Source organism: Myxocyprinus asiaticus, chromosome 46, assembly GCF_019703515.2.
Source record: "Myxocyprinus asiaticus isolate MX2 ecotype Aquarium Trade chromosome 46, UBuf_Myxa_2, whole genome shotgun sequence".
In the NCBI taxonomy this organism is placed as follows: domain Eukaryota; kingdom Metazoa; phylum Chordata; class Actinopteri; order Cypriniformes; family Catostomidae; genus Myxocyprinus; species Myxocyprinus asiaticus.
The window spans coordinates 15168920-15186030 of record NC_059389.1 but is presented as its reverse complement, the minus strand read 5'-3'; the positions used below and the strand labels follow the sequence as shown (position 1 = coordinate 15186030).

The window sequence follows — 17111 nt, the reverse complement described above, 5'->3', positions numbered from 1 at the left end:
TGTATCCTGTTATAAGCACATTGGGACATTGCCCAGATTTGACTGGTGGGGCTGTACTGAGATCCTGCAGCTCCTTGAGGTCACTCGGTAAATGTAATGTGTCTATTGCAAGAATTTTACTTTCATGGACATAAAAGGTGATTCAGAGCACAGATTCTGAAGATATAGGGCAAAACGTAGTGTTGGCCTACATAGAGGCATCTCAAACGTATTGTTTCTCTAAATAGCTAGCCTATATAACAGAATATGAGCAGCGATTGTTTTTATTTTAAATCGAAATATCCATTTGTTCAGATCTGACAGATGCTTTTATCCAACATAGTGCATTCAAGGCACGGCCGTTGCTAGTGGGGATTAAGGCAGTAACAATTCTAGGGGCCCAAAGGTCCAGAGGGGCCCACAACAAATTCAAAACTGTATTATTTTAAAAGGTAAGAGGCCCAGGGCAGTGTATATAGTCAGGGGGCCCAGAATTAGTTGCTATGGCCCTGATTCAAGGTATAAATTTGATCAGTAAGAATGTCCTTGGAAATTGACCTCTGATCTTGATGTCACTAGGATAACTACCAGTTGGACTACAGAAATACTTCCATCTGCAAGTCTATGTGGCACATTAAAACATTTATGTTTGAGTGCTGAATCAGTAAACACAGTAAACTTGAACTTGAACTTTCTATTCAAGCATTTATTGAAGAAAAAAGGTTTATTTCTCTTTTAATCATTTCTAATAAGTGAGTGGTTGACTGGGTCTGTTGCCAGCAATACAGGCTAATGTTTTCTACCCAAGTAGAGAAGTATCCTCCTCTTCGTTCTGAATAAAATGTAGTTCTATGTGAACCTTGAAAGTATTAGATACTGTCATTATTTACTCACTCATGTAGTTCCAAACCCATATTGCTTTTTTCTTCTGTAGAACACAAAAGGAGATGTTAGGCAGAATGTTAGCCTTAGCCACCATTCACTTTCATTGTATGGGAAAAAGATGCAATGAAAGTAAATGGTGACTGAGGCTAACATTGTCCATTTTTTGTTCCACAGCAGAAAGAAAGTAACACTGGTTTGAAATAGCATGTTTTCATTTTGGGGTCAACTATCCCATCCAATGTATTTTTAATATTTGATCATAAACTCTCTTCATAATCGGTGTACTTTCTCAGAAGTTGGATGGCAGGGTCTTGATTGCATCTCATGGCCTCCAGTAAAGCTGTGTTACCCCACCTGTAAATATCAATGCACCAGAACACAGATTAGTCCTAATGATTCTGTAAAGGCTACATGCTCAAAACATAAGTGCCACATCATACACAACTTCATAATATCACCTGTCCTTGAGTGTGCAGTTTGCATTTGCATTCTCCACCAGGAACTTGATGACGTCCAGACGTCCCTCTGAGGCTGCGACATGCAATGCTGATCGTCCATCATAATCCACAGTATTCACATCTGCTCCTGCCAGAAGGTATCTAGGAAAGTGGAATAACTCTTCGTAACTCTCCATACAATTCAAGTGAATGGTGGCTTGAACTTTGAAGCTCCAAAAATCACATAAAGGAAGCATAAAGGTAATCCATACGACTCCAGTGATTAAATCCATGTCTTCAGAAGAGATATGGTAGGTGTGGGTGAGAAACAGATCAAAATGTAAGTCTTTTTTTTTATTATTACTATAAATCTCCACTTTCACTTTTACATTTCACTTTTTCACATCTGAAAGTGAATGTGGAGATTTAAAGTAAAAAAAAGATTTAAATATTGTTCTGTTTCTCAGTCACACCTATCATATTGTTTCTGAAGATGGATTTAATCACTGGAGTTGTATGGATTACTTTTATGCTGCCTTTATGTGCTTTTTGGAGCTTCAAAGGTCTGGCCACCATTCACTTGCATTGTACCTACAAAGCTGAGATATTCTTCAAAAATTTTTTGTTTGTGTTCAGCAGAAGAAAGAAAGTCATACATATCTGGGATGGCAGGAGGGTGAGTAAATGATGAGAGAATTTTCATTTTAGGGTGAATTATCCTTTTAAATGCAGTTTACCATATAAGTTCAGGGTGGAGGAAGGGTTAGGAAAGTCAGAAATATACTTTTTTTCCTCCCCTTTTCTCCCCAATTTGGAATGCCCAATTCCCAATGCACTCTAAGTCCTCGTGGTGGCGTAGTGACTCGCCTCAATCCGGGTGGCGGAGGACGAATCTCAGTTGCCTCCACATCTGAGACAGTCAATCCGCGCATCTTTTCACGTGGCTTGTTGAGCGCGTTACCGTGGAGACCTAGCGCATGTGGAGGCTTCACGCTATTCTCCTCAGCATCCATGCACAACTCACCAGGCGCCCCACCGAGAGCAAGAACCACATTACAGCGACCACAAGGAGGTTACCCCATGTGACTATACACTCCCTAGCAACCGGGCCAACTGGTTGCTTAGGAAGCCTGACTGGAGTCACTCAGCACGCCCTGGATTCAAACTTAGGACTCCAGGTGTGGAGGTCAGCAATATATTTAATTCAGTGCTAAAAGCCTTGCAGTGTGACTCTAATAATAATAATAAAAAAATTCAGATTACATTTCACCCTAAAATAAAGGAAAAAGGAAAATAAACAATGTTTTGCATAAAGAAAATGTTTTTTAAAATTCCCATTATACTGAAAGGTGATTCTCATTACATTTTCAATAGTGCAAAACAGTAATTACATTGTATTACAGAAAAAAATATTTTTATTTAATTTAGCATAAATTAAAGGCAGTACAACACGATACTATGATTTATAAATACTTTAAATACATAATTAACTTTATATAAATAAAAAATACATTATAATACCTAACTTTAAATAAAAAAAACAAAAAAAAGATTATTTTTGGCATTACAATAAAGAGAATGAGATTTCTCACATTACACTTATAGTCCACAAATAGGCTTTAAATTCATGATGCAAAAATAAAATATCTTATTAATTTCTTAATTTTGTTGTGAAATATGATTTGAACATGTTTAGTGAGATTATACTGATGTTCTCAACATTGGGAAAATATGTTATTACGAATGCCCCTCTTGACCCTACCTGCGCAAAGACACCATGTCCCCTCTATAAGCAGCCAAGAGGAGATTCATGATTTGGTATCCCTGTAATGCAAGAGAGAAATATATCTTTACTTGTATATCTCCAACAGCATCATTAATTTGTATTACTTATTTAAATAGTACTTAAATATCTAACCAGACCTCTGACTCCACTTTCCACTGTCTGTAGGACAGCACCTGTCTGAAGGGAGTCCTAATGTCGAAACTGTGCAGCTGGAAGGTTGAAACCAGGTCCTTTGACAAAACAGAAGATTAGCAACCATGTTAGTAAGTCAAGCTTAAAAGGATAGTTCACCCAAAAACTAAAATTCTCTCATCATTTACTACCCTCATGCCATCCCAGATGTGTATTAAATTTATTTTAAACTAAGATATTTAGAAGAATATTTCAGCTCTGTAGGTACAATGCAAGTGAATGGTGGCCAGAACTTTGAAGCTCCAAAAGGACATAAAGGCAGCATAAAAGTAATCCATTTGACTCCAGTGTTTTAATTCATGTCTTCAGAAGCAATATGACTGGTGTGGGTGAGAAACATATCAATACTTAAGTCCTTTTTTACTATGACTGTTCACTTTCATCTTCTTTTGTTTTGCTGATTAGCATTATTCTTGCATATCGCCAACTACTGGGCAGGGAGTAGAATTTAAGGTAAAAACGGACTTAAATATTGATCTGTGTCACACCCACACCTATCATATCACTTCTGAAGATATACATTTAACCACTGGAGTCTTATGTATTACTTTTATGCTGCCTTTATGTGCTTTTTGGAGCTTCAAAGTTCTGGTCACCATTCACTTGCATTTTATGGACCTACAGAGCAGAGATATTCTTCTAGAAATCTTTGTTTGTGTTCTGCTGAGGAAAGAAAGTCATACACATCTGGGAGGGCATGAGGGTGAGTAAATGATGAGAGAATTTTCATTTTCGGGTGAACTATCCCTTTGACTCTTTGAAAATGGGCATACTGCATTTACCTCACAGAAATGGACACCCCTCCAGGAATTCCCATTGGAATCCAGTCCAGGTGACCAGCACATGAGTCCCAGAACTCCCGGTACCACTATTAGCACCAAACCAGAACGGCTGGACTTGCCAGGTACAGATGTCTGCATTGCAGAGTAAAACTGAATATAATTATATTATCCAGCCTAAAAATCCAGCCATTATGAACTATACACATTCAAAATTGTAAGTCATCTATGTAGGACATTAATACAGGTAATATAGAGAAACCTAGACTCTCTCCATTAGAGGGCAGTAGAGTAATACATAATTCTCAACTAAGTATTTTTCAATTTATGGACACTTCCTCTGCTATTCATTATTGAAAATCATTAGCATTATTGGTGATTAACATGGCAGGGAAAAGGCCAAGTTATTTAGTTACTTGAAGAGGGGAGCAAATTAATTATTTGAACAATCCTCCTAGAGATGTGGGAGCAGATTTGCGGAAATTACATGAAAATGATCCTAAACCTGCAATATATAACAAAATATGACTCATTACTTACAAGCTTAGTCACAAACCACTGCAGCATTTCATAGAACTCACCCTGAAATGGAAAGTCCTTGAATAATCATTCATGCCAGCCACCTGCATCATGGAAAGGGTGCTGCGGATGGCGTGAGGAGACAGTACTTGATCACCTGACAGAGGGCACAGACCCCCATTAGCTAGACTCGCCGCCAATGCTGCTCCAGACTCGCAAGTGACTTCTGTCGATAAACACTGAGATGTGCAAAATTAACATTTAATTCTGAATGCACCTGGATAAAGAATCTAGTATGTAAAGCTGAATACCTGTAAGAGTAAATCCAACGTGGCATTGATCCCCACACCTTCTGGAAAGCACTGGAAGGATTTAGTTACCAAAAATAAATGAGTTGATCGGACACTTTTGAATGCAAAAATATATTTTTTTTATTCTACATGGAATTATCTGGAACTAACTTTCTTCTCTTGCAGGTAAAACGAAAGGGCGTGTAGTCGAATAATGTCCTTTCGCAAGTTTTGATAGCTGCAACAGCAATGCTGACAGTCACAATCGTCACCAAATGGACAGAACAGCACAATTCGAAAATAATTTTTTTCTTCATAAAAACGTCAGTTTAGATTACATACCTTGTGCAGTTTAAGTTTGCATGTTCTTTGTTACACAGTCTTCTGATGATATTCAGAACCTGTGTGAAAATAGTTAAAGATAAAAACTGATTGCTTGTATTTCATATTTTCTATCAAACATTGCTGCTAACTATAAAAGCAATGCTTACAGACTCATACTTTTCTTCTTCCTCCGTGACTGGTCTGGTTGCCAGCTGTTTTAGGACAGTCAATAAAATTATTTGTTTTCTAGTGAATTTTGTGAATGTTGAAATGTGAATATTGCTTTTGCTGTTAACAAATGCTACCTGTAATAACGAGCTGCTGATTATGGCTCCTGTCTCAATCAGTGGACTGTGTGGTACACCTGCAAACAGAAGAGGTTTGTAACACATGTTTATTTTAAGAAGCACTTGCTGCGCCTGAAAATCTTTGAAGTGAATACCAAAAAGTCTTTGAACTGAACATCAATCTTCAAGTCCAGAACCAGGCCTAAATCAAGTGTAGTGGAATGTGTGTAAATAAATGACCTGGTTTACCTTGCTTGGTTAGGGTAAAAGGTGACTCATATTTGGAGTATTCCTCCATTCCCACAAATCTGTGTACATAGTCAGCACCTTGATGGTCCACTGCAAGACTGTATATGAGAGGCCAAGATATCTCTCCAAGAATGCAAGGTTCTGCCCAGTCTCCTAAAGAAAGTCTTTGGGTCCAAAAAACAAGAGCATCTCAACTAAACTTCAACAGGCAGGTGTGTCTGAGTATTATAGTCATATTTGTACATATCATTAAAGTTGAGTGCTGAAAGAGAATTTTAATGTTGGCTCAACAAAGCCTAGTTTGAAAGTTGGAAAAAGCCTTGAAGTTTGAAAGTTATTTAGGCCTTAGTTTAATTATTTGGCAATTTAAAGAAAGAGATTTGAAGGATGAAAGCTATGTGGGTGCTAGGCGGTTGTGATGACGTTTTTGGTGGTTTCTAGAGTGATGCTCAGTGGTTGTTAAGGTGTTCTGAGTTGACTGCATAGACCAATTTAGAAAAATGTAGCCTACTAAGTCAACGGCCTGAAATACTGTGCCAAATTTGGTGGATATAGCTTGAAAGCTCTAGGAGGAATTACAGTCAGCTCTTTGGCCAAAAGTGTTCGTCTAAAACTGTGGCAAAAAATTCACATGTCTAAATTTGGTCAGTCTAACCGAGTCACACCTTCCACAGATCACTTGTTTTAAACTGAATAATTGTGTCATCATCTACCCACTTTCATGTCCCTTGAAACTCCAAAGACTTTTCTCCCATGGAACATAAAAGAGCTATTATCAAAATGTCAAAAGCTGCTATTTCCAATACGACAGGAATGCTTGGTGTTCACTGGCTGTCAAGTTCAGTTGCAATTTAGCTTGGATTTTTTTTTTTATTATTATTACAAATTTGTCAGGATCTGAAAGTGGGTCTTCTTCATCACTAATCAAAATTACTACCTCTTGACCAACTGGTTTTATACAATTAACTCCTAAGTTGTTAAAAGCATTTTTTTTTCTTTCGTCATGCATTATTTTGCCTTTTGATTGTAGGTGCATATGTACAATATCAGTATGTTGGTTATGTCAAACCTAAACAATTATAACTATACTTAAAGCTTCTCTGTAGCATGTAAAAATGGCATTGCTTAGTGCATGAAATGGTTTGATGTTCATTTGAAAAAGAAATGGAGGGATCTCAGTACCTCTGTCCATCCACTGTACAGATTGAAATCCCCCATTGTGTGCTGCTTTCTTTTACATGATCTTTCTCCTATTCAGAGATACTCAGGATGTGAGTCATTTTGTGATATTTTTCTTTAAACAATCAATTAGAAAATAACCCATGCTACTTTAATGCATTTTTTTAGTGTGTCTTCCATTAGACTGTTATATAGAAATAGCAACAATGACAGAAACAGATTTAACACACCTTTACAGAAGACAGCTGTTTACATTTAATAAACTGCTTTTGAGTTTCCTCTGCGAAAGTTGAAAAATCTGGAATGACAAATCTTCCCTGTAATGCCTTCAGAACGATAGACACAAAGCCGGTAACACATCTGCAAGACATTCAGAAGGGAAGCATATTAGCAACACAAAAGAATAGGGGCATTTTATTATGTTATTTAAAGTATAGTTCAAGCAAAATGAAAATTCTGTCATCATTTACTCACTGTCATGTTGTTCCAAACCTGTATGACTGTCTTTATTCGTTGGGACACAAAAGGACACGAAGGTGAATTAATAATGACACAATTTACATATTTGGGTGAACTTTCCCTTTAAAGGAATATTCCAGGTTCAATACAAGTTCAGCTCAAACGACAGCATTTGTGGCATATTGTTGATTACCACAAAAAATAATTTTGACTCGTCCTTTTCTTAAAAAAAAAAAAAAAAAAAAAGCAAAAATCGAAATTACAGTGAGGCACTTACAATGGAAGTGAATGGGGCCAATTTTTGGAGGGTTTAAAGGCAGAAATGTGAAGCTTATAATTTTATTAAATTTTATTTTGAGCAGTAAAGTAGTTTAAATCGCAATTTTTACAGTCATTTTAGGGATACAGGGTTTGTTGGCATTACATTGTCATGGCAACGAAGTTGTAAATTTGGAAATAACTTTACACAAAAAAGGTTAGTAAGCGATTTAATCACACTAAAATCATGTTAACACACATATTGTTTATGTCTTGTGGCTATACTTTTTAAATAGTGTGTATTTTAATGTTTACGAATTGGCCCCTTTCACTTTCATTGTAAGTGTCTCACAGGAAACCAGATTTTTGCTTTAAGAAAAGGAGGGGCAAGTCAAAATAGATTTTTGTGATAATCAATAGTATGCCACAAATGCTGTCGATTGAGCTTAACTTGTATTGAACCCAGAATATTCCTTTAAGATGCTCTAAATTAGACTCTAGATATCAAAATCCTGTCTGGCCTGTGAAAGGTGCTTCTGTCAACTGTGCCATCTGCTTCCTGCAGTTTTCGCATCAGGCTGTAGCAGTCTTTAATACGTGGATCTGTTCGAATGATTCCTGAGCTCCACAAAGCCTACCAAAGAACAGACAAGCCCCTTTCACACGGAGATCCCCAGATAACCCTTACAACCCACGTCATTAAATGTATATTAGGCATTGATGAATTTCAAGTATTGTTGATTGAAGTACCTCAAAAAACTGATTGGTGTTGACTCTTCCCCCAGAGGCAAAACAATCAAAGAGCACATCTGCAGCCCTTTTGGGAAAGCAATTTGGACAACATATATAAAGTAAATACAGTCAGTGTAAATATAAACTCAGCTTTAGACAACCATTTTTGTTTACTGACCGTGTGATGCATATTGCACACTAAACTGAAAAACTGGATATATATACCATTTGAAAGATATTCAGCAGGGAATTTACTAAGAATGGAATGAGTTTTTTTATTTATTTTTTTTATTCGCTGGTTTAGCACCTGATTCACTAAAGAAATTATGCAAATAAGGCAATGCTGCAAACATGCCAAAACCCGCAATGTCTGTGCTAAACGCAATTTGCCCAAAGTAATCCCGATCTTGCGAGCCGGTTTGAGTACTATATAGTTATAAAAAAATAAATAAATAATACGTTTACCGACTGCTTTCCTCAGGCGGTTATAGCGAGATGTTAATTGCGGTGGGCAAATAGCATGGAGTTTTGTGAATGAAGTATAATCTGTAATGAGCCTAATTTACATAAAAAGGAGGCGTGTCTACGTGGAAAGAATTGTCAAAGACTTCATTTAAATATTAAAGACGCAGTGCTATTTCAGCACTGATTGCGCCTGTGTGACGCTCCTATCCTACCCGCTCCGTATGGGACTCGAACCGGCGTCTCCAGCATCGGAGGCAGGTGCGCTAACAAGGAGGCTAAAGGTTACAGCTACTAGCGTCAGTCTCTAGTGCGCCTCTTGAGGTCAGGAGAGTGAGGTTTATACACATTGCACAGCTATCTATCACTGGCCACCGTTACACTCACCCCCCTAAACCTCACTCCCATCCGGGTCACGGCACCATTGTGACACTCCTGTTCTACCCGCTCCGTATGGTACCTGAACTGGTGTCTCCGGCATGGGAGGCGGGTGTGCTAACAAGGAGGCTAAAGGCTACAGCCTCTAGCGTCAGTCGCTAGTGCATCTCTTGAGGTCAGGAGAGTGAGGTTTATACACATTGCACAGCTATCTATCAGCTGGCCACCATTACACCTGCTTAAACTAAATTGCAAGTGGTCAGTGAATAAGATGCAGGTTTTTGCGCTGAAAGGCCAATCGCAAAAATTCCGTAACAGTTAGGTAAATTTACCCTTCATAGTTTAGTTTGAAGCATAATTACATAATTAGGATGAATTACATTTGAATGGAAAAAATTCTGATTACTGTGCCTATGGATCCTTTTCACAGACTGTGATGATGCATTTCTGCCTTCATTTAGCAGCGTAATTCTAGCAAACTTTTTTTTATTTGACATTTTTTCAACAATTTAATGTACATTGAACGCTATACTTTGTTGGAGGAAATGGGAACGCAAAAATAATATTTGCTATGGTCTCACTCTATAGAAGTTCACCCTGCTCTAGTTTACTTTCACATTGCAAATCAGGAAATGTGAAAAGGGTCCATAGCCTATGTTAAGCAAAAGCTGCCCTTATGTATTTCAATGTATGTTTGAGACTCACACTTTTTTCTTAAAATGACCTTGTTGGGCCTCTTGTTGGCCCAAGTTTTGCCATGGTTGGCTGGCTTGATGAATTTTGTCCTGCTCTGGTACTGCTCTCTTTGTGCTTCCATTGCTTATTAAAGATGACAAGCCTATGAATAGAATGGGCATTAATTAAGTATTTTATTAATAGTTTATACAAAAGGAACAAAGTACAAAGGTACATCAAAGTGACAGGGATTGAACAGTATGAAATGTGTGCCACTGGAGATAAGTGCACATGTTGTTTTATTTTCACCTGTGGAGCCTGGAAGAACGTAATTGACTGGCCTCTGGGATGGAAAGGTATTTCTTGGCACTGATTGTGGAATGTTCCCTGGGGCTTTTGTTTCCTAGTAACATAAAAACATTAAAAGCTTAGTTGCGAATATTTATCTAAATATAGGTCTACATACCTATTCTAAATATACTATAAAGCAAACAGTGTTATCTTTTATAAACGATTCAGATTTTGTCTTTTAAATATTTTCTTGTTTGTTTTAACCAAAAGCGAACTAGCTTTTTTGTGTTATTCGTAAGTGTTTTACAGCTTTTGAAGCCTGATGAAATACAACGTACACAGTAAATTGTCCTTAATGCTGGTGCCAGACGTGTCTTTGATGTCTAACTAATTGCAGGTGCTTAGCATTGCAAGGAAACATATTGAGACATATTACCCTCTCATGTCAGCATGGCAGCCAACAAATGTGAGATGTTGGCCCACAGCAGAAACAGCGTCTGGAGGGCTGGTATTTTATAACAGGTGAAGTACATATTAAATTATTATCTACTTATTGCCTTTGCACAGACATGTTATGCTAAGTTCATTCAGCAACGGAGACAATATATCTTCTATGTCCAATACATAGTTCCTCTGTGATTACATCAAAGCAGCACTTTTTGAAATGTCAACTGAAACTCCAAGGTATTTTTAAAATGTGTAATTTCTGTGCCACTAGCGTCACCAAAGGGAATTGCAAAAATAATGCTTGTTTTGAAATAAATATTGGTTTCCCAAACACTGCGCAGTCTGCAATTGGTCAGAAAAACAAAACGTCCTGCCCCAAACTCTATTTGTTGAGCCAATGTTGCTATGTTGGGCTGGTCTGGACACTCAAAAGTTTAAACTTTTCGGAGAAATCAACCTACTGTACGACTTACTTAAAGGGATACTTTACACAAAAAGGAAAATTCTCCTCATTTACTCACCCTCATGACATCCCAGATGTTTATAACTTTGTTTCTTCTGCAGAACACAAATTAAGATTTTTAGAAGAATATTTCAGCTCTGTAGATCCTCACAATGCAAGTGAATGTTGACCAGAATTTGGAAGGTCCAAAAAGCATATAAAGGCAGCATAAAAGTAATACATAAGACTCCAGTGGTTAAATCCATATCTTAAGAAGCGTTATGATAGGTGTGGGTGAGAAACAGATCAACATTTAAGTCCTTTTTTAACTATAAATTCTCCTCCCTGCCCAGTAGGTGGTGATATGCACAAAATATGCAAATTACCAAAAACAAAAGAAGAAGAATGTGAAAGTGGAGATTTATAGTAAAAAAGCACTTAAATATTGATCTGTTCCTTACCCACACCTATCATATCGCTTCTGAAGACATGGATTTAACCACTGGACCACTTTAACCACTCAACAGATTACTTTTATGCTGCCTTTATGTTCTTTTTGGACCTTCAAAATTCTGGTCACCATTCACTTGCATTGTATGGACCTACAGAGCTGAAATATTCTTCTAAAAATCTTTGTTTGTGTTCAGCAGAACAAAGAAAGCCATACACATCTGGGATGGCATGAGGGTGAGTAAATGATGAGAGAATTTTCATTTTTGGGTGAACTATCTCTTTAATTGTCTCTGCATATTAAGCTGGGATAGCAGAAAGAGTTTTAACATTGAAGAAATTACACACTTCAGTTTAAAAGTCCTATTTCAGAGAGCAGTAAAACAGTCCAGAACTATTGAAATGTCCCTCATCTCTTGACAGGTGCTGATATTGTACTGCTAAGTTTTTGTAATAATTGTGGTCCACCCCAGGGTGGTCATTATACTGTAGTCTCCACTCCCAGGTTTGCTTTATAGTGTACTGTGTATGTGTGGGTGTGGTTAAGGGAGTAATACAGGACCGAGCTTGTACCAGAGTTGCAGTAAACTTCACAGGGTTGGCATTCTTCTTTGGGAGAGCATCTGTCATCTCTCCATTCTCTAAATGAGTTGGGGCGAAAAAAAGAATAAAAATCCAGGATGAGAAAGATACTCCTTTGCTGACTTTAGAGAGAGGTTTAAAGATTAAGATTAGTGCTTATTTGTAAGTGCAAGATTTAAAAAGGATTTTCAAAACTGAAAACCACTAAGTTAAGCATTGCCTCAGTAAAGAATGTACATGAGGCTATTTTAGAATCTAGGACACTAAATTCCCAGCAGGTTTAAGATATTGTTTGTGTTGTGTTGTCCTCTCTGCCCAAAACCTCAGCAAATACCACACAGTAACACTCTTGGAGTGGAGAGCTAAAACATTTGAAAACATGGTGCTTTGGATAGGGATGGTTGCAATCTTTCTATTTTTACTCACAATCTTCAATAATAAAAAAAAAACCCTATAAACTAAATCGTATATAAATATGTACTGTATATATATGTACAAGATGGCTACAGCATGAAGAGCATGTAGACATGTAAACAATTTTTGTAACAACAGGGTTTTGCACAGTTTTGAGGGATCGTAGATTTAAAGCATTGTGAGTAAAATTATTATAATAAAGAGACATCCTCCTCTTATCAGTAAGTTGATTTTCTGCCCAGTTGGGGTGGTACATACTAGACAAAGTTATGCAGACTGCACAACCACTCCTTAATGTGAAACACAGAAGTCACCGAATGAGGTTTCTTTAAAAGGAAACCCACATAAAATAAATATGGTTTACAAAACAGTCAGGGCATATTGGAATGAAATCCATCACTGTCTAAACTAGGCTCAAAAATTTGTTAAAGGACTGTATTCACAGCTTGAGTGGTATAATTTGCAGAACAAACTTCCCCCTTAGAGTTTTATTCCACTAAATTAAATTCTTTCATAATATGTCATCAGCTTTCTGAGGACAGTTGAGTGGTGATTAGCTACATATCTTTGAACTAGTGCTGATGCAATCTTCGTTTCTATACTAAAATATATATGTTTTTTTACAGTCAATTACAAATCAATGTAAATTAAAGAGGAAACAATGTAACAAAGGTTCAAAAGATTTATATTGCTGATGTGTTTCTCAGTCACACTAAAAACAAATGCCACATCACTTCTTTCCAAATCACACCCTCTGCCTTTGCACATTTTTTTATGGCCCAGATGCAGACCACAAGCCCAGTTAAATGAGAATGTCTTCAAAACTGTCCCATTCAGTTGGCCTAGTTTGAGCACTGAAGTTGGTGAAAGTTGTCCAGAGCTGATATGAGATCAGTGTTGCAGTCTCTCTCACAGTGGTTAGACTTTGGATTTGGGAGGTGTTGGATGAACCATGATCAGTATAAAATGGGAACACTTTCCCAGAGCAATAACAACTGAGGCTACTATGAGTGCACAGCCACACAATGTTAAAATGTTGTAATGTTTTGTAGATGTACCTCTGGTGTCCTCCTCCTTGTTTGGCTCCAGTAGTTTGTTACCATCAAGGCCTCCATAACGTTTTCTCCATTTGCGTCTAAGAGATGGTGTTCTCTGGAAACTAGAAAAAAAAAATATTATCTGCTCGCACAGGTTTTTTGTTTCATTTCAAGTATGCATAACCAAAAGTATTTAAGTATGCATTACTTGAAAAGTATGCTTTTACCAGTTTATCCAGCCAATGTTTTTGTTGTTGGTCTTAGCTGGCCCAAAACCCCTAGAAAGTGTCTAAAACCAGCAAGCCAGACACGCATGTTTTTTTTTCAACAGGGAACTTGCCTTTAGGCATTAAAATATATATATCCTACTTGATTATGATTTCTGAAAGTTAACTTTTTTGTGGATACACTGAAATAGGACCTTGGGATCAAAGCAAGATTGTCTCTATAGAGACAAGTCCAGTCAGGAAGAGCAGTTCAGCTGTGAGAAACATCTGTGTGAGTTCTGAATCTGCTATCAGTTGTCAGCTCATCTAAAAGATTTGTCCAAGTGCTTAATGACAATATATTTTGGAGTAACAAAAATAATTGACTTCTGTATATTCTAAAGGAAAAAATGTCTTACCACAGATGAGGATTTTCCTCAGCTTCTTGGTTGAAGTTGTTCTCCATGATAAAACTTCCGATCATCACTGAGTCTTAAGAAATCCACGTCGTTTGTCCGACATCTGGAGACTGTGCAGATGAGTCTTTGGCAGTGCACACAGTCAGACAAAGAGTTTGAGCCCGTCTCAGTGTAAATAGCCAGTTTTTAGCTGGATAAAAATAGGAGGAACTTAACTGTATCTTGGAGGAGGGATTACTGTTTTGGAAAGGAATACCCTGTAACAAAAAAGGAGAACCAAAAATACAAGAGAAAATACTATTATTACTATTACAATTTTAAAACTGCTGTTGTTGATAATAAAAATAAATCAATAAATACATATTAAACAACAATAATTAAAGAAAATAAATAAATAATATTAACAACAATTATTATATTTTAAAATAATTATTTTATTATCAAATACACAAGAGAAAATACTACTGCTACTACAAGTACAAAACTGCTGTTGTTGATAGTAAAATAAATAAATAAATATTAAATAACAATAATTAAAGAAAATAAATAAACAATATTACCAAAATTATTAATATGTTTTCTAATAATTATTTTATTATTATCAAATACACAAGAGAAAATACTACTACTACTACTACAAGTAGGCAACTGCTGCTGATGATAATAATAATAATAACAATAATAATAGGCTAATCATGATTAAATACAAATATTTAATTTTAGGATTTTAAAAAGTATTCAATATTTAGCATTTTTATAACGCTGTCTTAAAAGAGGAGAGCCAAATACACAAGAGAAACAGGCAACTGCTGTAGGTGGTGATGATAATATGAATAATAATACGTTATTATTAGCCAATTATTATCATAAGAAGTAGTAGTAGTAAATAAAAATGTACATTTAACATCATATTTGAACCAATAAAGTCTTATTTTAAATATTTTTTCCTTTTCTGCGCATTTAGTGCGCTTATTTGACGCTCCAAATGTATTTACATTTCTTGTCATGCGTGTGCGATGTGAACTGCTGTTTTCACAAGCAAGTTGAAGTTATGCCTTTCTCTCACGATCCTTGTATGAATATTTTGATATCTTTTAGCTCATGCATTCCAATATTTTCCATTATTATACGAATATCTTCATTTCCACTTTTACACCTCGTATTGTTTAGTCGGACGCTTTTGACTAGGCAAATCGCGCTACACAGTTCTAATAGGGGCGTTTACTCACAATACAACACGATGCCTAAAAAGGACAAAACGGTAGGGCTCATTACATATTACATTGTGTTTTTCATGCATATGATTAATATATTTGTTTAATAATATCTCAAGTACTCCATTTAAGTAACTATGTGATGCTCTGATGCGCTTTACGGTCATGTTCGCGCTAAATATAATTTAATTACGTTACTTAATGAGATTAAAATATTAAATTTTCCTCCTCTATTAGAGCAAAAGCTACCCAAAGCAACCGGAGACACCGCCCGGCGGTGAAATTGCAATCGTGATACATGCCAAACCCGGGGCCAAACAGAATGCAATCACAGGTTAGATATTATAAATATGAAAATAAAGAAATAATCCAGCCCTTGTGTGTCATGAGGCATGCATAATCTCCCCTGTTGTTTTGTGATAGATGTCTCAATGGAGGCGGTGGGTGTCGCCATTGTCGCACCACAGACAGACGGAGAGGTCAATGCGGAGCTGGTGCGCTATTTATCCAAAGTCCTGCAGCTGAAGAAGAGTGAAATATTCTTAGAGAAGGTCTGCATCCACATACACTCACTGTGTGTCACCAACATACAGTAGCTATGTAGAAGTTTTCTGCCCTGTATATACTTAAATATATACATTTATAAATAGTAATATTTCTTATTCATTTTGTCTGAACATTTCTTCTTCTTATTATCATTATTATTTATTATTTTACTAAATCCTAAAACCTTCTGTTTATTTCCAGGTTTAAATTAGATTTTGAATCCCAGATTATTAATGTGGACTCAGCCTTTTGAACCCCACTGAATAATTAATTAGTGGTTTCAATCTCACCATAGGGTTTCAAATCCAGGGAAAAATTCATCCAGGTGGCTGCAGCTGCCAGCCAGGAGGAAATCCTGGAGAAACCGAGGAGAGAGGCCACTGGATGATATTGATATGACTTGTCTATTTCCTTTGAGCAGAACGATCCAGGTTACCTTTAACCCAAGAGAAAAAAAATAAAATAAATCAATGACATTTTCTTTGTGTCACAGTTTGCAGGTACAAGGTATCATATTCACTCAAATATCCAGGTTCATCAAATAAAATGTTAAATTATTTTTGTCTATTTAGCAGTTTCAAATGATGTGCATATTTGTGTTATAATGACGATGCAATGCTGAGAATGTCGAATGCAACCACAAACATGGTTATAAAAGGATAATGATGGGTCAGTTATCATTTTATAAGCATGTTGCAGTATTAGGGTACACTGTAAACAAAATGTAAAGTTACACTGCTTTAGTACAGTCCATTATATATTTTTTTCTCTCACACATGCAGTGACATTTTGAAGGCTTTAAAGTTCAGGGCAATTATCCTGCCTTTAAAAAAAAAATACAAATAATAATGACCACTACAGCACCTGAGGTCCTCTGCCAGTGACAAATATGTTTATTAAAGAGAACCAAATGAGTATGGTTATCAGACATTTTCTATTAAGCCAGAAGCCCATCAATGGATTCTCAAAATGTCTCTGTTTCTGTGTTTCTGCTTTTGTATTCAGGTTTAAGATTATACAAGTAGAAGCAATTTTTATTTTTCAATAATGCATAACTATTTTTGTTCTGAATTAAAAGATACTGAAGCCATTAGTTTTCATTCAGAACTTGAGGTTGTATTAAGTGATCTTCACTTAGTCATGTTTGAAAAGATAAATGAATTATACACTAAGCATAATTACACAGGCCTTTT

General features: G+C 36.4%; 2 protein-coding genes across 6 annotated transcripts; one reads left to right on the top strand and one right to left on the bottom strand.

Annotated features, from left to right (window-relative positions):
* Positions 1-664: 664 nt before the first annotated feature.
* On the bottom strand, positions 665-14514 carry glsl (glutaminase like). Of its 5 annotated transcripts, XM_051690068.1 has the most exons (22): positions 14375-14514; positions 14159-14282; positions 13555-13655; positions 12074-12141; positions 10180-10273; positions 9901-10033; positions 8374-8440; positions 8145-8257; positions 7137-7266; positions 6910-6977; positions 5728-5891; positions 5497-5555; positions 5359-5403; positions 5210-5268; positions 5039-5105; positions 4889-4939; positions 4640-4816; positions 4062-4193; positions 3225-3317; positions 3064-3125; positions 1323-1463; positions 665-1218 (listed from the first exon to the last, which is right to left on the bottom strand). In XM_051690068.1, exons 2-22 carry the CDS (start codon positions 14221-14223, stop codon positions 1122-1124), a joined length of 1986 nt encoding a protein of 661 aa, XP_051546028.1. In that variant the 5' UTR covers positions 14224-14282; positions 14375-14514; the 3' UTR covers positions 665-1121. The 5 variants fall into 5 exon arrangements, with proteins under 5 accessions (XP_051546028.1, XP_051546027.1, XP_051546029.1 ...); XM_051690067.1 differs by lacking the exon at positions 14375-14514 and having other exon boundaries at positions 14159-14361; XM_051690070.1 differs by lacking the exons at positions 665-1218; positions 14375-14514 and having other exon boundaries at positions 3220-3317; positions 14159-14366.
* A 309-nt stretch (positions 14515-14823) lies between these two features.
* On the top strand, positions 14824-16476 carry LOC127436125 (UPF0235 protein C15orf40 homolog). Its single transcript, XM_051690072.1, has 4 exons — positions 14824-15419; positions 15610-15706; positions 15796-15923; positions 16214-16476. Exons 1-4 carry the CDS (start codon positions 15144-15146, stop codon positions 16304-16306), a joined length of 594 nt encoding a protein of 197 aa, XP_051546032.1. The 5' UTR covers positions 14824-15143; the 3' UTR covers positions 16307-16476.
* Positions 16477-17111: the final 635 nt, after the last annotated feature.